Source organism: Sorex araneus, chromosome 7 (assembly GCF_027595985.1).
Source record: "Sorex araneus isolate mSorAra2 chromosome 7, mSorAra2.pri, whole genome shotgun sequence".
Lineage (NCBI taxonomy): Eukaryota > Metazoa > Chordata > Mammalia > Eulipotyphla > Soricidae > Sorex > Sorex araneus.
In genome coordinates this window covers 31,346,479-31,369,452 of record NC_073308.1, presented here as the reverse complement: position 1 = coordinate 31,369,452, position 22,974 = coordinate 31,346,479, and the positions used below count along the sequence as shown (strand labels likewise).

The 22,974-nt window shown below is 39.7% G+C and overlaps 1 protein-coding gene across 1 annotated transcript in view; it reads left to right on the top strand.

The window, feature by feature from the left end:
- DENND1B (DENN domain containing 1B) overlaps nt 1-22,974 on the top strand; it is a 223,246-nt gene that overhangs the window by 2,410 nt on the left and 197,862 nt on the right. Inside the window, exon 2 of the mRNA XM_055144664.1 lies at nt 1,552-1,616. Coding sequence (XP_055000639.1) covers nt 1,552-1,616 — 65 coding nt within the window. The remainder of the gene's footprint in view (nt 1-1,551; nt 1,617-22,974) is intronic.

Sequence of the window (22,974 nt, the reverse complement as noted above, 5' to 3'; positions counted from 1 at the left end):
TTAGTAAAGAAGTTGCCAATTTTTGAATGAAGCAGAGCCGGCTTAGTGTTTATAGAGGAAGGAATCTAACACTGAGGCAGAGGTCCAGTTTTCTCTACGATGATTGACATGAAGCAAGACCTAGTTTTGTCGTTTGTTTTGTTTTGGTTTTATTTTAGCCTTGGATCTCTGTATAGTTTGCTATTTTAAACACGCATCAGTATAGTAACACTATGTCAGGAAAAGTCTATGCAAAGTATCATGTTTAAGGAGTATTATGCATGCTTTTCTGAGGTCTAGAATATGACATGTAGAACCAGGTAGTCACCTTTTGCATGTGCAGTAGAATGAGAGGGTGTCTTAAACTTTTTTACTGATTTCCCCTTTCAGCCTTTTACTGCACTGTGGTACTGTAGCACTGTCGTCCTGTTGTTCATCTGTTTGCTCGAGCGGGCACCAGTAATGTCTCCATTGTGAGACTTGTTGTTACTGTTTTTGCCATATCAAATACGCCACGGGTGTCTTGCCAGGCTCTGCCTTGCAGGCGGGATACTCTTGGTAGCTCGCTGGGCTCTCTGAGAGGGACGGAGAAATCAAACCCGGGTCAGCCGCGTGCAAGGCAAACACCCTACCCGCTGTGCTATTGCTCCAGCCCTTTTACTGATCTGTGTATAAAACAAGCATATGAGTCAAAACTTTGCTGATAATCCTATGCTTATTTTTAAATAATTCTTTTACTTGACCCCCACATTCAGCTACTCAATCCTAAATGGACCCGTGACCTCATGTGACCCCTAGTTTAAGAAGGGAGGTTTTGGAGGAAGCTTGAGACCTTGCTGTCAGGATGTGTTGCAGGGAAGATACATACCCTATTTTCCAATTTTGATTTGACAAGATAAAGACAATACTTTAGGGCCAGAACAGGGCTTAAGGCACTTGCCTTGCACTCAGCCAACCTTAGTTCGATTTCTGGCATCACATCTAGTTCCCTAGGCACTGTGAGGAGTGATCACTGAGATTTGAGCCAGGAGTAAGGCATGAACATGGCTGGCTATGACCTCAATTCCACCTCCACCTCCCAGAAGACAATGCTTTACACTCAGCCATCAGTTCCTACTTTATAAAGCACTTCATTTTATTTTATTTGATTTTTTTTCACGCATTTTTTTTTTCTGTGAAGTGAACAAAGCACTTTGTGGGTGAGGAAACAGACTCAGTCTTTTTTATTCTGTTTGTTTGGTTTGTTGTTTGGGTTACACCTGGCATTGTTCAAGTCTTACTCCTGCCTTTGTGCTCAGGGATCACTCCAGGTAGTGCTTAGGGCACCATGTTGGGTGCCAGGGATTGAACTTGGGTCGGCCATGTGCAAGGCCAGCACCCTACCCACTGTACTATCTATGATGCTCATGAGTTGGACTGCAGAGCTTTATTATTTCTGCCGTGTTGTGGTCATATAGTTATGGAATATATTATGAAATCAAACTGAGCTTTTAAGAGTAAGAAAATAGGAATTTTGTAGATGTGCATATTTATTTTTCATAAGAAATAATTACAGCATTCTTTTTCTTTTAGGGAAAATCCAGAAAGAACCTTTGACTTGGTATTGAAGGTGAAATGTCATGCATCTGAAAATGAAGGTATGTGTGTTCTGTTAATTCGTAAAATTATTTAGTCTGTCACAGCATAATGGAGCATGATGGTATCAGGATGATCATTGTCCTAAGTGCGCTCTCTGTCCAGTGCCCAAGGTTCTCTGTCCAAGGTTCCCAAACGTATTTGACGTACTACCCCTTATTCAGAAAAAAATGTAATCACTCACTGCGCCCTGAAAATCAATCACCTTTAAGTTAATAAACAGAAAGTGCCTCCTATTTGCACTCAAGGTTATTACAGCCCCACTCCGGATGGTTCTAATGCCTTCCGGGACTTGGCTAGCCTACTTTGGAAAACACTGGTCTAGTGTCTCAGGTGGTGAGTAGCAGAATAGATGCTGGGTCTTTTTCCAGAGATTGTGGAAATGAATGTTATCTGTACAGCTTAAATTCCAGGAGTAGGTTTAGGCTATATCATTTAGAATTCACCTTTATTATTTGTGGGTAAGGTAGTCATTTTGGTGGAATTCATTTTATTTCTATCAGTATTTGAAAATCCAGCTCCTTTTCCCTGCCAATGATTGAAGCTTTCGGTAAGTGCCATTGAGAGCTGCCCTGGCTTCTCCTCTGGTGTCCAGGGCTTCGGTAAGCAGGTTGGTGGCCTCTGCTGTTAGGGCTGTTGCTGAGGGAGGAGATGACAGATGACACTACTGGAAAGGATTGCAACTGCCAGTTTTATGTCATTTCCTGAACATGTGGGTATTGGGATTTTTTGTTTGTTTGTTTATTTTCTTGTTTATTTGTTTTGGGCCATACCTGACCGTCCTCAGGTCTTACTTCTGGCTCTGTGCTCAGGAGTCACCCCTGATGGGGCTTGGGAGACAGTATAGGGTGTTGGGGATTGAACCAGTATTGGCCATGTGCAAGCACATGGCAAGCACCCCGTCCTCTGTACCCTCTATACTGTATAGGGTATATAGGCCCTAGTATTGTGATTTTTGTCACTCCCCCACCCCCTTTTATCTTGTGTGTGTGTCTGGTGGGCAGTTGGAGGAAAAGAGTAGAGGAATCTCTGAGATCATTTAAAAACATTTTTTGGGGGGCCGCACCTGGTGGTGCTTGATCATGCAGTAATGGGGATTAGACCTGGGCCTCCTGTGTGCCAAGCATGTGCTTGGCCCTTTGAGCCGTTTATCTGGGCCCCCAACTTATATATTTATTTATTTGTTCATTGTAGACTTTTAAAAAAACTTCCCTTGTGTGACAGTTTTAGTGAATATCTCCAGCTTATTTTACTTGCAGTGTATTTAGGCTCTACACTGCCTAAATTTTGATTAAGTGTGAGATTTTTGTGGAGACTAGTTGATCATTCATTTAAAAAAATTATTTTATTTTATTTTATTGAATCACCGTGAGATACAGTTATAAGCTCTCATGTTTGCGTTACAATCACACATGATCAAACACCCCTCCCTCCATCAGTATACATTCCCCATCACCAGTCTTCCCAGTACCCCCCTTACCCACCCTCTCCCTGCCTCCATGGCAGACAATTTTCCCTGTACTCTCTCTCTACTTTTGGGCATTATGGTTTGCAATACAGATACTAAGTAAGAGGTTATCACGTTTGGTCCTTTATCAATTTTCAGCACACATCTTCCATCCCGACCGATCCCTCCAACCTTTGTTTCTTAGTGATCCCTTCTCTATTCCAGCTGCCTTCTTCTCCCCTACCTCCGCCCCTTACATGAGGCAGGCTTCCTAGTTGATCATTCTTAAGCCTTGATGGAAAGTCCACTGACGCTTTTAGCTGCGGAAACTGGCCAGCAATTATATGTTCTTAAGCAATTTGGAGCTGCACACCTTAAAATAGAGGAGCCTAGCCCAGCTGTGGTGGACTGGGCACAGCTAATTTTAGGTAAGAAGTCTCACATGCTTCTGGCTCCCTCAGCCCTGACTGCTGGGCTTCCTGCCGTTTGAAGTGTGGCTGTCGCCAGGTTTGTCCCTGGACAAGGAGTGATCGCCTAGGTTGCAGGAAGCTTTTTCTGATTAAAACTTTTTTCTTATTGGAGCCAGGGACAGGGTATAGCAGGTAGGGTATTTGTGTCGCATGTGGCTCCCCTGGGTTTGATCCCTGGCACCCCAAATGGTCCCCTGAGCACCTGAGACAAAGCTAGTAGTATTGCTCAAAAACCAAAAAAAAAAAAAAAAAAGAAGAAGAGAAAAAAGAAAGCAAAAGTTTATCTTGTCCTTTATATATTAAAATATATCCATTCTCATTTTTTTACTGGTTCTTTTTGGAGGCTCAAATAAATACATTAATTCTGTCTGCTCCAATTTCAGTCTATTATAGTTTATTGTCTAAATTCTGGAAATAGACACCACAGCATTATCTTAGCTGTGTGAAGAATGCTCATCTTATATGTTTGAAAGTAGCCTAATTCCTTTGGAAAACTTGCTTTCTTGATGACTTAAAATTTCTGCTAAAATAATCTTGATGAAAGGCTTGAGTTGTCTTATATAACACAATCTGTGTATGTGCCAAGAGAGATTGTGACCTTTCTATAAAAACTTTTCAGTGATTTGCTCCTTTCTTCCTTCCCACTGTGGCCTTTTCCATTTTTTAGGAACTAGTTATTCCTGTTTATATCTTTTACTTTGGCCCGTCTTTTATTACCTTACCTTTTGGCTGTTGTGACTGTTTAAATCACTACTTAGTAGAAACATCTTCACTCGCGCTCTAACAGTTTACCTAGCTTGGTGACATTGGAGATACACTGAATGGTCAAAATAAACATCAGTGGCCAGATAGTTCAGTGGGCTGGCCTTCCTTGTATGCTCTAGGTCCCAGATTCAACCCTCAGCACCTCACGGCTCCCCTGTCCCCCTGGGTACAGGTCTGGTGAGCCCTCAAACTACCAGGCCAGGCAGCACTGCTTTACAGGCTAAGCACTGAAACTGTCAGGCCTTTTTAGCTGGGCTGGGGGACCCCCAGCGCTCCTGGGAGGCCTCTCAGTATAAAGATAAGCACCAGACTTTATGTGAAATTGAGAGTTTGGCTTTTCTAAATGTTTTACTAAGTTTCTGCTTTGCTCTCTGCTTTGACGGAACAATGTCCAGAAATAATAAAGTAAGAGTTATTTTCTGTGTTGCGGGGATCAGACCCAGGACCTTACATCTGTGAAGCATATGAGGTCTTACTGAGTCTCATCCCTGGTATCCAGATGTTATTAGAGAAAGCTTTTGAATTTATTTATTAGTAAATGTCTCTGGTGTTTGGGCCACACCCATTGTTGTGCAGGGGGCTTTTCCTGGCTCTGTTCTCAGGAGTGACCCCTGGAAATGCTTGGGGGACCCTTTGTGAAGCTCATGTTTTAAGCTAGGGTGGGCTGCATGTGATACAAGAGCCTTATTTCCTGTATGACCTCTCTGGCTAAGTTATTGGATTTAAATTGGAAAATCAAATAGGCAATTAAATAGGAAGGCTATTCCTCTTTAGTTGTAAATAATAACCTATTTGTTGAAATAAGAGTCTCATATGTACATTATTTTTTAAAAATAAGGTTAATTTATTTTTTGCTAACATGTAAATGAACATGAATGACATTCTCCAAGTAATGGAGCATTAGAACAAAATATGTAAATTAGGATGCACGGGGTAAAAATATTAAACTGCTTTGAATAATGAGGAAGCCTGGTGATCCATATAAGAGGAAGTCCGGGCATGGATCAGCCGAGAGGTTAAGTTCTTTTTCATCTCAGCTTTGCCGCCCTCAGTCATGGTGTCTTCGGAAGCTTCGATTCCTTGTGCTTATGGGATGGTTGTCAGGGATGGTGGTATTTCTTTCTCATTCAGGACATTTGTGGTGACAAATGGCTTTTTATGGTTTCATGAGCCCTATGAAAATTTCATTCCGAGAATCTGCCTGAACAGTGGATACTGGTAGCCCATTTTGGCATAAGCCTGACCATTCATGAAGTAATCATTGATGGAAAGCGGGGGTTTACTGAGTAACTGGCAAGAAAGAGATGCTGGGAAATCAATTCAAAGTGCTATTTGTATGTCTCAAAATATTAGTTAAGTTTCTGAATGAAGTTGTTATTTCTCAGTGTATTGGTTTGTTTTTTGGTGACTGTTTTATAGAAAATATGGTGCTCAAGGTTTATGCCAAGTTGGCAGTATTCTCTCAAGACATTTGATATTTGGTATTTTTATCTTCACTTTTGTTTGTTTGTTTGTGTTTCGTACGAGTCATTGAACCCAGAACCAGCAGAATACCTGTCTGGTTTGTGTTTCATCGTCACTAAACCTCATCCCCAGCCCTTCTTAGTCACTTTTTAATTTTTTTCTCATTTGGTGTGTTTGGTTCATTTGTGCCACACCTTGGTGGTGCTCAGGGGCTATTCCTGGCTGTGTGCTCAGGAGTGACCCGTGGTGATACTGGGGGGACCATATGTGGCACAGGAGATCAAACTGGAGTTTGGGACATGGCAAGGCAGGTGCCTTGTCTCTCGTATCTCTGATCTCGCTAGCCCTCTCTTACTCACTTTTTACACTTGATCTTAGCCAAAAGGCTGAGAAAGTATCTTCTGACTCTTTAGTGGACAACCTGTAAGTTCTTGACTCTTTATTCACTGATTATGATTTACATAATTAGTCTTTTCAGATTATTAACTTTAAGGTTAGTTATTTGAAATTGCATTAGTTACTAAAGTACAATCTTATCCAGCTGGCTCTGGTAAGGCAGGGACCTTCATTGGACTATTGTTGTTTCAATGTGTTACAAAGGCATATGTTGAATTTTCAAGGAAAAAAATTGTTTTTTGATCACTGAAAATAGTTAACAGAAAGCATCACGGATGATAGAGATTGCTGTATCAGGGGTTGGTCGTGTCACCTCTGTGGAGGTAATTTTTGGTTCTGGTGCCCAGGCTGGGGCAGCTTGAGTCCCAGCTCCCTGAGAGTGAAGCAGCAACACTGAGTGACAGCTGTTTCCCCCGCAGTGCGTGCTTGTTTGCGCTCTCTGGGCTGTTGTCACTGAGGCAGGGACGACCTTTCCCCAGGCTCCAGCAACAGAACTCACCTTACCTGTCCTGCCTCCACTTTCCCCACAGGGACTTGTACTTCGGGGAAATGAAAAGTAGTCCTCCCTCAATGCAAGGCTCGCAATGTTCCCTTGTAGGTTTTCCTTCCAGGCAATGGCCTTGGAACTCTGGCTTCCTCTTTGATATTTTGTTAACTACCAGCCCTAAAAACTGTATTGACAGTAGTTAAGGCTTCCAGTGGCACTTTCTCTTGCCAGGCACAATTCTGGACACTTTACATGTTATGACTCAGTCCCACAGAGTTCTTCGAGGCAGAAGATACTTATCTCCTTCTTACATGTGTTGAAAGAGAAGGACAGAGAATCGAATAAACTTGCCCAAAGTAATAGGGCTTCACATTTTTACCCTGTTATTTTTTACTTTATTGGAAAAAAATGGATTCTGTTGTCTGTCATTGTATAGTAACCTCGTATCATTGTAACCTCGAATTGAATAAACTTGCCCAAAGTAATAGGGCTTCACATTTTTACCTTATCATTTTTAGTAGATTTACTTTATTGGAAAAAAATTGATTCTGTTGTTCATCATTGTATAGTAACCTCGTATCAGTTTAGTACAGACTTCCTTCTGGAATTTACAACCACAACTTACTGATTTGGGCTGGAGTGATAGCCCAGTGGGTAGAGCGTTTGCCTTGCACGTGGCTGACCTGGGTTTGATTTTCCACCCCCCTCAGAGAGCCCGGCAAGCTACCGAGAGTATTTCGCCTGCACGGCAGAGCCTGGAAAGCTACCCGTGGCATATTTGAAATGCCAAAAACAATAACAAGAAGTCTCACATGGAGACGTTACTGGTGCCCGATCGAGCAAATCGATGAGCAACGGGATGACAGTGATAGTGATACAGTGATGTACTGATTTGTATTCCAACAAAAAGTTTAGTTAAGTATCTGGCATGCTTAAGAAATACTTACAGAATGAAGAAGAGAAACTGGACCTAACACATACCTAGCCATTTATAAAATAAATGTTCAAATTAACCCACAGAAAGCTGCATACGCAGAAGTGATCACAGGTGTGACAGTGGCAGGCACATTTGAAATAAATGTCCAAATATGTCAAGGACTGTTTTGGGAGACCTATACACTTCCTATACACATCCTTTCTCCTCTCTTTTCACATTGCAGATTTGCTAGGACAGTTTGTTTGTGGTTGTTAGCTAAAAGTTTACTTACATTCATATACACACGCAACCCTGATGCTTAGAAAGTAGGACTTTGATGAATTATACATAAAATAAAGTGATTTAGGAGACTTTACATTATCGTTCAACATGGAGAGAAGTCTGAGTAAAATGTGGTTACAGCGATAATTGTTTCACTCTAATTTTGTGTTCTATAAGAAATCTTTCTGAATTGCTCTCAATTCGAATGCTCTAGGATAAAGCAGAGTGATTTTGACTATTACCTAGCTTGTAGCCTTCCTTTTCTTAAACATGTTAACCAAGAACTAAATTTAATGTGATTCTTTTAGAGCCTGTCTTTGAGATTTGCTACTTTTTTTTTTGCACCTTGCTTTAGTCACTTAATAATTTATGTTGGCTCTCCTCTATATCACTAAAAATAAATCAGTCTTGACCTCATGATTTAAAACTGTTAGATTAAGCACACCATAGCTTGTTTTTTTTTAAAAAAAAAAGCCTTTAGTGGGAATAATTTCTATATTTTTTCTTTTTAATTAATTTATTATTTATTTGTTTATTTTTTGAGATTTGCTACTTTTATTGTATGTTGGAAATAGTTCATAACTTGTGATTTCATATCTATCTTTGGAGTACGACATCCTTCTTCATGTTGGTGCCATGAGAGTAAAGAAGCAAATCAAATTTTACTGTTCAGAGTTCGCTGATTATTTACTTTGGCTGGGGTGCTGCGGTTTCTATTTGGAGTAGTTTAATTATAAAGTTTCTCACTAGGCATGTTCATTTGTTTAGAAGTTCACTTTTGCTGCTGCTTTATCTACAGTGACCGCTTGATTTTTCGTCAAGAAGTCAGTATCTTGTGGGGTCTTAGGGCACTTGGAGTGATAGAACATAGGATAACAGATCTGGAAGATTCCTGAAAGAGAACCCAGATAACCCTTCCTGGAGGTCCTCGGCTCAACCTGAAGGTGCCCCCACGTGACCAGTGCAGCATTGTTCTCTCACTGGGAGCCTGTTGTACCCCAGGACATCTCTCTCAAACCACCCTTCTTTCTCACTTCCTACAAATAAAAGTTTCTTCAATTTATTTACCCTTGAAATTTAGAGTAGGTTTTGAATAGCTGATAGTCCTGGAGGGTGTATTTGACATTTTTTGGTGGTTGTACTATGCCCTATTCAGAGCATAATCCTAGCTTTGCGCTCATTGACCACTTCTGGAGGGCTTGTGGGGGGAGAGTCGGGGAGTATTTTACTTAAAGAAAGCTCTGCAAACTTGAAGTAATGTAAAGAATGCAGTTTCCTATGGTGGCAAGATCTCCGAACTCAGGTCGGATGTACATCTGTCAATTGCTAGTTAATTTTTTCATATCCTCTATGTTGCTACTTCATTTATAAATTTGTCATCAATAGTGTTAGTCTATGAATATATTTAGTCAGCGTACTTGGTGAACTTCCCATAAGAACTTTCGTTTGTTCTCAATTTATAAATCTATAACCCTTTGGTTGCAGTGTCTAATTATCACTTTGTTTTCTCTGACTGTGTCCAGTTAGGTGTTTTATAAAAACGATAGTAACTGCTATAGTATGCTGTAGTATTTACAATATGGCAATAATTATGCTGAGTCTGCGTATTAGTTCTTTTTATTCCAACCATAGAGAGTGCAGCCTTTCAATAAGATTGGGAAGTGGAAACTCAGCTTAACTTGCCCATGCTTTAAGATGTCTGACTGGGATTTGGACATCCTTTTTTTTTTAATTAAACACATCAATTTATTATTAGTTCTATTTTTCTGGTACTAGAGCCTAAAATATTAACTGTTACACCGTGGCTGCCTTTAAAATGATGGTATTTTTCTACTAGCACTAAAACCATGTATATTTAGAAGGCTGTCCTTCAGGAAGACTCCTGATCTTAGGCTTGAGCAGAGAGGAGTTGTGGTATTCTACTTTTAACAGACTTCAAGAGACAATGGGAGGGACAGCGTAGGATATATTCTGCCTAAGTATTTTGATTTATCTGGTGAATGTTCCTTAGTGCCGATTATGTGTCAGGGAGAAGTGAGAAGCAGTTAAGATGTCTGTCAAGGAAAGGGAGGGCCAGTTTCAAACCACTGATTGCATCAGTGTGGTTAAGGGCTTTGACAGTGAGGAGTGAGTGTGAGGAGTGCACCGTGTGTGTGTGTGTGTGTGTGTGTGTGTGTGTGTGTGGCAGAGGGACTCAGGATGAGAGGGCAAGTTCAGGCACAGTCCTTTGATATTTCTTATTTTTTAAAGCTTGTTAGGGTTTCATTTCCTATTCTTAGTATGAATAATTGTGAACACAACATATATTGGTATATGTTGCTTTTGGTATATATATCTATACCGATACATATTAGATAAAGGTGATCTAGTATGTATTTTAAGGAGCAATTTATCTACTATAGTGTAACCCAAAGTTTGTGTACAGTATTTAATTGTCTAAGCACTTCTTTTAAGGCCCTAAAATGAATTTTAAAGACAAGAGATGGAAATTGCAGAAGGACATTAAGTGTTAGATAATTAACTTTATGTACTTGAGCGATAGCACAGCCGGTAGGGCGTTTGCATTGCACGAGGCCCACCCAGGTTCGATTCCTCCATCTCTCTCAGAGAGCCTTGCAAGCTACTGAGAGTATCCCTCCCACACAGCAGAGCCTGGCAAGCTACCTGTGGTGTATTCGATATGCCCAAAACAGTAACAACAAGTCTCACAATGGAGATGTTACTGGTGCCTGCTCAAGCAAATAGATGGACAACTGGATGACAGTACTAAAATTAAATTTTTATTTTAAAAAATAGAACAGTTGTTAACAGGTAAAGTTTATGAAAGTGAAGCAACAGAAGTAAAAGATATGAAAAGAAGTTGCTGAGTAATATTTTGTAATCTGCCTTGTACCAACTATCTCTCACTCTGGTGTTTATTGCCTGCTTATCCATGGGAATCCATAGGAATTCAGTCTCTTGAAGACTGTACCTCTTTGAGATTTTTTGTATGAGTTTGGAAGTTATCTTCTGTATGTCTGGTGCTGGTGCTTGTAATTAAGTTTTTAAAGTTAAATTAGTAGAATCTGTTGTATTTCAGATACCTATTTTAGGTTCCTTAAATCTTAAAAAAAACCCTTTAATGTAAATAATTTTCAAAAGCTGTACATTTTTATCATCACAAACATAATGGGTGGTTTATTAAATTCTTTAAAATAGAAAACTGTTGATAAACCACAAACTCTGTATCTTAGTAGGCAGTACTGGTAAAGATCAGATAGGGCCTTTTCCTCTCTCAGTTCCTGCTTGTTTATCATTTGAATCTGAAAATGAAGTCTAGAACTATCAGTTTAGCACATCTGATGGTCTTCTGAAAAGGTGTAAGCAGCTAGATATTAGTCATTTCAAAAATAATTTTGTCTTGGATTGGCAACAAATTTGTTAGTTTATTAATTATGTTTAAGTTGTGATAAACTTGAATACTAAAGTTAAGCAGTGCTTTAAAAATTTGTGACCTGGATAGTTGTAAAATTAGGTTTCTTATCCATCCTGAAAATGTTACTTAAATAGCTTCTGCATTTGTACAGAAAATAATTAGTTGAAATAAAATCTGGTAAGTTGAGATGTATTTTAATGCAATAGTACACATATGGGGTATATGATTTGATAAATTGCCTGGAAATTATTCAAAAAGATTTTAAAGTTTCTTTTCATTTTTGAGATTCCATTGTCTAGTAGAGATGATGCTTGATGAGGAAGTATTATAGTATTTGGAGATTTTTCAGTTTTTGGCTATTATTTTTATACAAATTAAAAGGTATTTTATGTTAAATTATAAGCCTCAGGTGGATATAATTTATTTGAATTTTAGAAAAGAGTCTTCTATTTATTAATGCAGAAGACATGAAAACTAGTTTTCGGAGCTGTGATTATGCTCTGACGGTGATCTGGTGTTGACTAGCAGCAACAGAGTCTCTTGACAGTAAGGGATAACTTGATTTCATCAAGATTCAATGGTGATTGTGTTTACTGAGTACAGGTTTAGACATGTTAGAGAAGAAATAGTAAGCTGAGAAATGTTATATCTCGAAATATTTGTTCCCAAGTTTTTAATGGTTATGACTGTTGGTAGAAACAAAGTTTATTCTTAAAAGAGGAAATAGCTAGATGAAATACTGGTTGAGAAGCAAAATTTTAATTTACAAATATTTACTTCACTTTTAGACAAATGAATTTGCAACTATATACTTCATATCATTGTCCTAAATCTGGCCTTTGAGGGTCTTCACAATTCCTTATAAAGTCATCATAAGCCCATTTATTTGCAGTTGATATCATTTGATAATTTATAAAATCTTTTTGGTATCTTTTGACTCTCTTTGTTCAGGCATTATCCAGTTTTGCAGTCACCATTTTTGTTTATAGAGGGAAATAAGGAAGTTCCTTTGAGTTTTTGTTTATTTGATTTTGGTTTTTGGGTCACACACGGCGGTCCTCAGGGTTTACTCCTGGCTCTGTCTGTGCTCGGGCATCTTTTGTGATTGTGTTCTGGGGACCACGTGTGGTGTAGGGAGCTGAACCTTAGTTTCCCTCTTTCCGCTGTACTATCTCTCTGGTCCCCAGAATTTTTTTTTTTTTTTGCCTTAAACTTTGTATCACTAATAGTTATTTTCTTGTGACACACTTGAGTTGGTGGCCAGAGTTTTGAAGATGAATTTACTGAACACTTCAGAGTTGCTTTTGAAATCAACATAATACAGTTATGTTTAGCATGATTAATGGTTTATATTCCTATGGAGATTCATTCTAAGATCTATGATTTATATTATATAATGTATATGACAGATTTGGCAATATATATTTACTTCTGAATGTGTTTATAACTAAATATGACCTGAATTTATTCTTTATATGGCAAGATTTAATTTATATTTACTTCTGCAAGTGAGATTTTTGTTCTACAGGTTTTATTTTGTTGTTGTTGGCCTTTTTTGCCTTACCTGGCACTGCTCAGGGCTTCCTCCTGGCACTGCACTCAGGGACAATATAGGTTGCCAGGTATTGTACCTTGGTTGGCCACGTGCAAGGCAAGCACCCTACCTGCTGTACTCTCACTCCAGCTCTGTCTTACAGATTCTAATGTGACTTGAGTTTATTTTCCATACATATTGCTGAATTTAATTTGGCCAACCCACAAGATTATTTATGTATTGCCGTCTAGGAATTTTTGAATACTTCTTTTGAGTCAAAGCCCTTAATGTGAAGGCTAGGGTTGAGGAGAGTCGATTATGGGTGCTTTCGTATGATTTATGAACTGGAGAAGCTGACTAAGCTAGAGGGTGATTCTGAGAGACGACTTCCTCCCACACAGATATTTTTAACCCGGAAGAACAGGAGTGCTGAACCTCCTGCAGCTTAGGGAAAGACCCAGAACCCTTGTTTTTACACCCGGGGTCTGTAACCGGCAACTCAACCCAGTGCAGGCTTGTTGCATATTTGCACCACCTTGTACCATCTGCATGGAAGTCTACATATTAAAATTTGTTATTTCCCCCCTGTTCTACCCTTACTTTTGGGATATTTAGTGTTTATTCTGCTATTCATTAAACTTTAACATTTTTATGTGACTTTCATTTGCGTGAGCTCACTGAGTTCTTTAGTTTTTGTTCTTATGTTCAGTGGTAAATAACAGTGTTACAGTGCTAATCTTTCATTCTGCGTTCACACCTTCAGAGTGTGGTCATCATCTTTTCCCCACTATGGTCATCCTTGTATGTTGTTGAGGTTCTGTGTCCACCATTTTATTCAGCTAGGGACTGAAGATAAGTTACCTTTCCTTTATTTATCAAAAACTATTTTGGTTTTGTGTCTTTGAGTCACATGCAGCAGTGCTCAGGGTTTACCCCTGGCTCTGTGCTTGGGGAACCGCATGTGCTGCCAGGGGTTTGAACTGGTATTCTCAGTGTGCAAGTCAAGCACCTCACATTTTTCCTTAATAATTAAAACATTTTAAAATTTGAAGCACCGTGATTTACAGTACTATTAACACTGGAGTGTATGAATGCAATGAATGTTCCTGCCTCACCCCAGTATTTACAAAAAGTAAATATTGCTCTATTTCAACTTTAAAAATAAAAAAATCATTGTTGGGGTGCGTGTAGAATATCTAATGTCTAAGGTCTGTCTCTACAGTGGTTAGAGGTCTAAAAATTTAACCTGCTTAAATGGTAAGTAAGCTTGTTCGGGTTTTATGGACACTGTTAGAAAAGAGATAAGGACATCATTGCTGTGGCCTTCCAGGCTAAATGAGGGTGATGTGGATGAGCCTAAATGGATACCTGCAAATGGAGCTGGTTGTCTAATAGGAGAGAGGCCCCGAGAGCCGGGAATCCAAAAGGTATCTCATGAGCAGCAAACATAATTATGCTGCTGGAGAGAGATGCCCTGAGCCTTCCCCAGCCAGAGCTGTACTGAAGTGGCTTTGCTCTGCTTGGAGACAGTTTCTGTCTTCCACAGTTGCTTGCTTGAGTCACAGCAGTTTCATTTTCGTGGTTTATAACTCATTTAATAATTATTTGCCTGATTAGTCAAACATCATGAAAAAGATAGTCTGGAAGGAAACCTGGTCAGTACGTCTATTCTCAGGAAGTGCAGAACACTCAGAGCGCTCTGGGACTGTCTCCAGCAGTGCGAGATTCCTAGGGCAGTTGCAGCTGACTCTCCTGTAGCTTTTGTGGTTTCTGTCTCTGTGCTGAGTCTTACGAGGTGACCTCAGGACTCCATTCAGCTCTTCACTGGTAGGATTTGCAGAGCTATCAGCTGAAATACAGCCTCATGTTTGTCTGCAAACTTAATGTGACTCTTATTCATGCATTTTTATTGGAGCCCTCATAGTTGGTGTCCTCTTCTCCACATTTGGCCGAAACCTCCAACTTTATCCTTTTACTTCTCTCCGGTGCTCACTGCTTGTGTTCTGTAGTCTTTCAAACCTTTTGGACAGTTTTATTTTACATGTGTTTTGATGGGTGGGCTAGTTTGCCTAATGCACCAAAAAGTGGAAGTCTCCTATTATTTGAAGTTATTTAACATAATATCATGATATCCAAGCTTTAAGCTTATTAGACGTCAGGGGTTCACCATTTATTTTCTGATTTTTTTCCCCCACTTACGACTGTTTGATGAGTGTACTGAAGAAATACATCATGCTCCACAAGACAGATGGCAGAAATATGAGACTGCAGTACAAGTTTATGAAGTACAGCAGCTCTGTCTCTTGATATTGTCATGTTGAGGAGGAGGCTGTTATGAAAAATTATTCATAGATACTTACTTTGCTTACTCGTATGCCTACAGTTAGTTGATAACTTAAAACTTTTATGAAGTTTTGCTAAGTTTTTGAAAGAAAGATAGATAATTTAGTAAAAAAAAAAGACAAGTGTGTTAAGACTTCTTCTTTCGGGACTAGAGTGATAGCACAGCGGGTAGGGCGTTTGCTATGTGCATGTGCATGTGCATACATGGCCGATATGGGTTCAATTCCAAACATCCCATATGGTCTCCTGAGCACCACCGGGAGTAATTCCTGAGTGCAGAGCCAGGAGTAACTTCTGTGCATCGCCAGGTATGACCCAAAGAGCAAAAGAAAAAAAAAGAAGACTTCTTCTTTTAACAGAGATTTAAAATATTTTGTTTCATGTTACTTTCTTCTCATTATTTGCATATGGGAAAGCCATGGACTTATGGTCATTGATTTTTAATTTTTGCTTTTTGGGTCACACCCAGCGATGCACAGGTGTTACTTATGACTCATGCACTCAGGATTTACTCCTTGCGGTACTCAGGGGACCATATGGGATGCTGGGAATCGAACTTGGGTCGGCCACATGCAAGGTAAATGCCTTATCCGCTGTGCTATTGTTCCAGCCCCAGTTATTGATTTTATTGCCTGCTACTTTACTATACAAGTCTATTATTTCTAGGAGTTTCTTGGTAGAGACCTTAGGGTTCTCTAAATATAGTATCATAATCTGCGAATAGTGAGAGCTTGATTTCTTCCTTTCCTATCTGGATGCCCTTAATATCTTTTTCTTGTGTAAAAGCAATCCCATTCACAAGCATGCCTCAGAAAATCAAGTACCTTGGAATCAGCTTAACTAAGGAGGTAAGGGACCTGTACAAAGAAAACTACAAAACGCTACTTCACAAAATAAAAGAGGACATGAGGAAATGGAAAGATATCCCCTGCTCATGGATTGGGAGAATTAACATTGTCAAAATGGCAATTCTCCCTAAAGCATTGTGCAAATTCAGTGCGATCCCTTATAAGAATACCCATGACATTCTTCAACGAAATGGATCAAAGACTCCTGAAATTCATATGGAACAATAAACCCCCACGAGTAGCTAAAGCATTTCTTGAGAAAAAGAAGATGGGAGGCATCACCTTCCCCAATCTCAAACTCTACTACAAAGCAGTTATAATTAAAACAGCATGGTACTGGAATAAAAGCAGAGCTGCAGACCAGTGGAACAGGGTGGAATACCCTTACACATTCCCTCAAATATATGATCATCTAATCTTTGATAATGGAGCAAGAAATGTGAAGTGTAGCAAGGAAAGGCTCTTTAACAAATGGTGCTGGCAAAACTGGACAGCTACATGCAAAAAAAAAAAAAAGTGCTCAGACCTCTACCTAGCACCATGAACAAAAGTCAGATCAAAATGGATTATAGACCTCACATCAGACCAGAGTCCATCAGATACATTGAAGACAAAGGCAAAACCCTCCACGATATTGAAGCTAAAGATACCTTTTTTTTGGGGGGGTCACACCCGGCAATGCTCAGGGCTGACTCCTGGCTCTGCACTCAGGAATCATGCCTGGCGGTGCTCGGGGACCATATGGGATGCTGGGAATCGAACCCGGGTTGGCCGCATGCAAGGCAAATGCCCTCCCCGCTGTACTATTGCTCCAGCCCCTAAAGATATCTTTAAAGGTGACACTCCATTGGCCAACCAAGTGGAAACAGAGATAAACAGATGGGACTATCTTAAACTAAGAAGCTTCTGCACCTCAAAAGACACAGTGACCAGAATTCAAAGACAATCTACAGAATGGGAAAGGATATTCACCCAATACCCATCTGATAAGGTGTTGTTATCAAGGATTTATAAGGCACTGATTGAACTCTACAAAAAGAAAACATGGAACCCCATCAGAAAATGGGGCGATGAAATGAACAGAAACTTTCTCAAAGAAGAAATCCGAATGGCCAAAAGGCCCATGAAAAAATGCTCTTCATCACTAATCATCAGGAAGATGCAGATCAAAATAATGAGATATCATCTCACCCCACAGAGACTGGCCCACATCCAAAAGAACAAAAGCAACCAGTGCTGGCGTGGATGTGGAGAAAGGGACACTCCTTCACTGCTGGTGGGAATGCTAATTGGTTCAGCCCTTTAGGAAAACAGAATGGACGATTCTCAAAAAATTAGAAATTGAGTTCCCATTTGATCCAGCAATATCACTTCTAGGAATATATCCTGGAGATGCAACAAAGTATAGAAGCAATGACATCTGCACTTGTATGTTCATCACAGTACTCTTTACAACAGCCAGAATCTGGAAAAAAACCTGAGTGCCCAAGAACAGATGATTGGCTAAAGAAACTTTGGTATATCTACACAATGGAATACTATGCAGCTGTTAGAAAAGATGAAGTCAAGAAATATGCATATAAGTGGATCAACATGGAAAGTATCATGTTAAGTGAAATGAGTGAGAAAGAGAGGAATAAACATAGAAAGATTGCACTCATTTGTGGAATATAAAATAACAGATTGGGAGCCTATCTGAAGGATTTCTTCACAGCTTTGCATGCTGGGCCTCACATGCTGGGGGAAAAGGCAGTTTAGATAGAGAATGGATCACCAAGTAAAGGGTGCTAGGAAGACCCATTTGGGATGGGAGATGGCATGCTGAAAGTAGACTATAGACTGAACATGATGGCCACTTAATACCTCTATTGCAAACCACAACACCCCAAAGGAGAGAGAGAGAGAGAGAGCAAAAGGTAATGCCCTGCCACGGAGGTGTGGTGTGGTGGGGGGGGGGATGCTGGGACTGTTGGTGTTGGAAAACGGCCACTGGTGGGGGGATTGATACTTGATCATTGTATGACTGAAATGCAAGCATGGAAGTTTGTTAGTCTGTAACTGTATCTCACGGTGATTCACTAATAAAATAAATATATACACAGAACAACTAGCAAAAAAAAAAAAACCCTTTCTTTATGTAATTTAAATCTATGTAATTTACAGACCAAAAAAGGAAATTTTTGGTTTTTGGGTCATACCCAACGATGCACAGGGGTTACTCCTGGCTCTTCACTCAGGAATTACCCCTGGCGGTGCTCAGGGGACCATTTGGGATGCTGGGATTAGAACCCGGGTCGGCCGTGTGCAAGGCAAACGCCCTACCTGCTGTGCTATCGCTCCAGCCCCTACCTATACTTTCTTAAGCCGTTTCTTAATTTCTCAGAGCTCTCTATGTTGAGTTCAGCTGCTCTTTGTATTCAACTCACTTATTAGAAAATTAAAGGTCAGTCAAGTCAGTTCATAGCGAAGGTTTCAGTCTATGAAGTGTGGAGCATTTGGCACTGAAAAGTGCATTTCTCTAAATGAAGTTTAGTCCTGTTTTTGCACTACTGTATCTGGACTCGATTCTGGGGTTTAGTTTTTCTTTTGTTGTTGTTGTTGTTCCTTTTTGAGTGTATGCAGGTTATGCCAATTTTGTGTGCTCTAATTTCCATGTGGGATTATGGAATTGAAAATTAAAATTAATCTGGTGAGATTTTGTAAGCACTAATCTAATTATACTCTCTGTAATTGGTAAGTATTTGAAACTATTCTTTTTTAAAAAAATTTTTTGGGTCACATCTGGCGATGCACAGGATTTACTCCTGGAGCTGCACTCAGGAATTACTTCTGGTGGTGCTCGGGGGACCATATGGGATACTGGGGATCGAACCTGTGTTGGCCGTGTGCAAGGCAAACGCCCTATCCACTGTGCTATTGCTCCAGCCCCTGAAACTATTTTTAAAGGTTTTTTTGTTAATATATGTTAGCTAAGATAAAATATATTTTATATTATTTAAATTAATTATTATATTAAATTTCCACTTAATAAGCTTAAACTATTAAGTGAAAATGTAAGGATTAGGGTCCAGAGAGAGAAAGAGCATACAGCAGGTCCGTGCTTGAATGCAGTCAACCTAGGTTTGATTCCCAGCACCCTATAGAGACCTCCAAGTGCCACCAGGAGTGTTTTTTGAGCACAGAACCAAGAGTAAGCCCTGAGAACCAGATCTGCGCACCACCGAGTGTGGCCTCAAAACAAAAACTTAAGATTGTATATTGGCACATTCTCATAATAGGTATAGTCTACCCTAGACATTACTGTGCTTTTATATTAGCATCTACTTTAAGTCACACTGACAGTTTAGAACTTCCTTAATGGTTAACATGTAAAAATATTATATGTTTATTTGAATATGGTATCTTTAGTTGTATTGATTTTAGTGTATAGATTATTGAAATGTATGTTTTGAATTTTATTGTTTGCTCTCTCTCAAGGTGAGAGGACATTTTGACGCAAGGTGTTATTTTTCACAAGCCAGTGGTGTACTTAACTTGAGAGAGACTAGCTCTATTAACATAGAGGATAATGATTTACTTACCTTATTCTTTTCCCTTGTGGTCTTGCATAATGCCTGAAAACAGAGCCTCTTTGTTAGGCAGAAAACACAGTCTTTATATGAAAAGCTTTGAGTGCTTTTCTTATCAAGATACAGAAGACTATCTGTGATCCATTGGATTTACTTATCAACATAGGTATCACTTTTGCTTTTCATACTATCCTTTAGGGAGATTTTGGGGCTGAGTAACTGGATTCTTTGGTACCGGTAATAGCAAATAAATGTGACAAATGTTTATCTGTTTTGCAAAAGTGCTTTAAGTAGTAAATATCATTTTTTTTTAGTTCATCCTTCATACTATTGCTATGTTGGACTTTGAATCTAATACAATATATATATTCACACTATCACTATCAGTATCATCCCGTTGATTGTTGATTTGCTCAAGCAGGCCCTGTAACGTCTCCATTTGTCCTACCCCTGAGATTTTAGCAGCCTCTCTTTACTTGTCCTTCCCAATGGTGCCACATTAGAGGCTCTTTTAGGGTCAGGAGAACGAGACCCATCATTGTTACTGTATTTGACATATGAATATGCCCGGGGAGCTTACCAGGCTCTCCCATGTGGGCAGGAAACTCTTGGTATCTTGCCAGGTTTCCTAGAGGGAGAACTAGCCTATAAGATGTCTGGGAGTTTGGTTTTATAGTCTCTGGATGTTGGCCATTGATGGGATTACACAGTGTGTGTGTGTGTGGGGGTGGTGGGGGTGGGGGGGATTAGTTTGTGGGCGTGGCTGCCTAGCTACTGGAATATGGGGGATCTGGGTGGAAGAGGCCCAATCCTGATCTGAGCAGGCTTGGAGATCTCAGTCCTGGGTCCTGCACACCTGGGTAAAATTATGCTTATCCTAAAACAAATTTCCATGGTGTAAGTCTACATATGTATATATATGTATGTATATATACACACACACACACATATATTTCTACTTGAACAAGTAGTGAGTATTATAGACTTGTATAAATAACTAACCTCTCTTGAGCCCTTTTTGCTATGTTGCTTGCAGTTCTGACATTCTGCTTGACATGCATTTGTGATTTAGTTCCTCATCTAGATTATCATCTCATCTATTATGGGGAGTTAATTTACTGTTAGTAGCTGCTGCGTATATAGTATGGTGTCTTAGGTTTATAATAGAGATTTCAAATCTTAAACTCCTAAGAATCAGTTTGCCCCAGCAAGGATATTCAGCTCACAGGACCTTGGTTTTTCCCTCCATCCACCATGTCCCAGTCATTCCAAATCATCCAGTTAAAATCTAAGGACCAGAATCTACTATCTTCTTATATAACCTGGTCTGCATTCTTTCTTTTTACATTTCTGGCCACATCACCTACTGTTTTATCATTCAGTCCCTCAACTATTGCCATTCTGACCTGGCCTTGATATATCAAGGAATTATCAGAAGTGCCTTTGTCCTTTTTATTTATTCCGCCTCTACTACTCTTCTTCAGGATAATGCATGACTGTTATTTTTGCCTTTCACAGTGACATCCACTTTGGCCAACTCAATAAAAATTGTGTCCTCCCTTCGGTTATTATGTGCCTGTTGAGGTATACTGGTTGACTTGATAGTGATGGAAGATGAAATTAACAATGCACAATTTTCCTTGAATAATTGAACTATTAACATAAACTATCTTAGCATGTTGGGCTAGAGCGATAGCACAGTGGTTGGGCTTTCGCCTTTCACGCGGCCGACCTGAGTTCGATTCCTCCACCCTTCTCGGAGAACCCGGCAAACTACCGAGAGTATCTTGCCCCACGGCAGAGCCTGGCAAGCTACCCGTGTATATTGGGTATGCCAAAAACAGTAACAATAAGTCTCTCAATGAGAAACGTTACTAGTGCCCGCTCGAGCAAATCGATGAGCAACGGGATGACAGTGACAGTGACAGATCTTAGCATGTTGCACTTTCTAACCTGTAACTAGAGGTCTGATTTCCTGTAAAAAGAAACATTTGTGGGATCAGTTATTTTCTTTTGGCATAACTCCATTCTTGAATTTGAAATTGTGTATGTATGTAGATTTCCATGACAGTTAATATGTGTTTTAGTGATAAAGTTGGTATTAAGTTTGAGATATTGTTTATCTGATAAGCGCTGTATTGGTATGCATTTTTATTTACAAGTAAAGGCCTGATTTCTTTGTGTGAGTGGTGCCAGGGGTTGAACCCAGGGTCTTAGCCATGAGCAGCTTGTGCTCTGCTACACAGCCACACCGTTGGCTCCTAAAAGTGAAAATTTTATTTCTGAGAATTTGGTGTAAGTATTTAGAGAATCAATTATGTTCTGTTAAAATGAATTCAGGGCCTTTGTTTTCAGTCTCGTTGATCTCACTGAAAAGTCTATTTGAATCTTTCTCTTAGTTAAAAAAATTAGATTGTGTTTCTTACTTAGAGCTTGGAGTCTAAAGAGCTTGAAGAAATATGTCCAGCATATGACTTCTTTGTTGGATTTGCAAATATTTCCTCAGTTGAGTCTTCTCCTTTGAATTCTCTTAACAGTGTTTTTTTTGTTTTTTTGTTTTTTTTTTGGTTTTTGGGTCACACCTGGCGATGCACAGGGGTTACTCCTGGCTCTTCACTCAGGAATTACCCCTGGCGGTGCTCAGGGGACCATATGGGATGCTGGGATTAGAACCCGGGTCGGCCGCGTGCAAGGCAAACACCCTACCCGCTGTGCTATTGCTCCAGCCCCTTAACAGTATTTTTTATAGATAAGCATTCTTATTTAAATTTTTTTCTCTCATTCAATGAATTTCTGGTTTGCCTTTTGATTTCTTTTATTGATCTGTTGATATAACTTTATTTAGGTTCCTAGTGTTTGGAAAATTGATAGTATAGTTTTAAAATTATGCATTATATAATATCAGTCCTTGAAAATATATTGAGACTTTTTCCTGACCCATAGTATAGTATCTCCTTCTTAATGACCTCTGTGCATTAAAGTTCTTGGTTTAGCTCATAGTTAAGTTATTTAAAAAGTATCGCTGTGTCACTGCCATCCTGTTGCTCATCGATTTGCTTGAGCAGGCACCAGTAACATCTCCATTGTGAGATTTGTTACGGTTTTTGGCATATCTAATACACCACAGGTAGTTTACTAGACTCTGCCCTGCAGGCTGGATACTCTTGGTAGCTTGCTGGGCTCTCTGATAGGGACAGAGGAATTGAACCCTGATCAGCGCGTGCAAGGCAAACGCCCTACCTGCTGTGCTATCACTCCAACCCATTTGAAAATTATTTTGTGATTTTAGTCTTTTTTGAGGGCTGGAGTGATAGCACAATGGTAGGGCGTTTACCTTGCACGAAGCTGACCTGGGTTCAATTCCTCCACCCCTGTTGGAGAGCCTGGCAAGCTACTGAGAGTATTTTGCCCACATGGCAGAGCC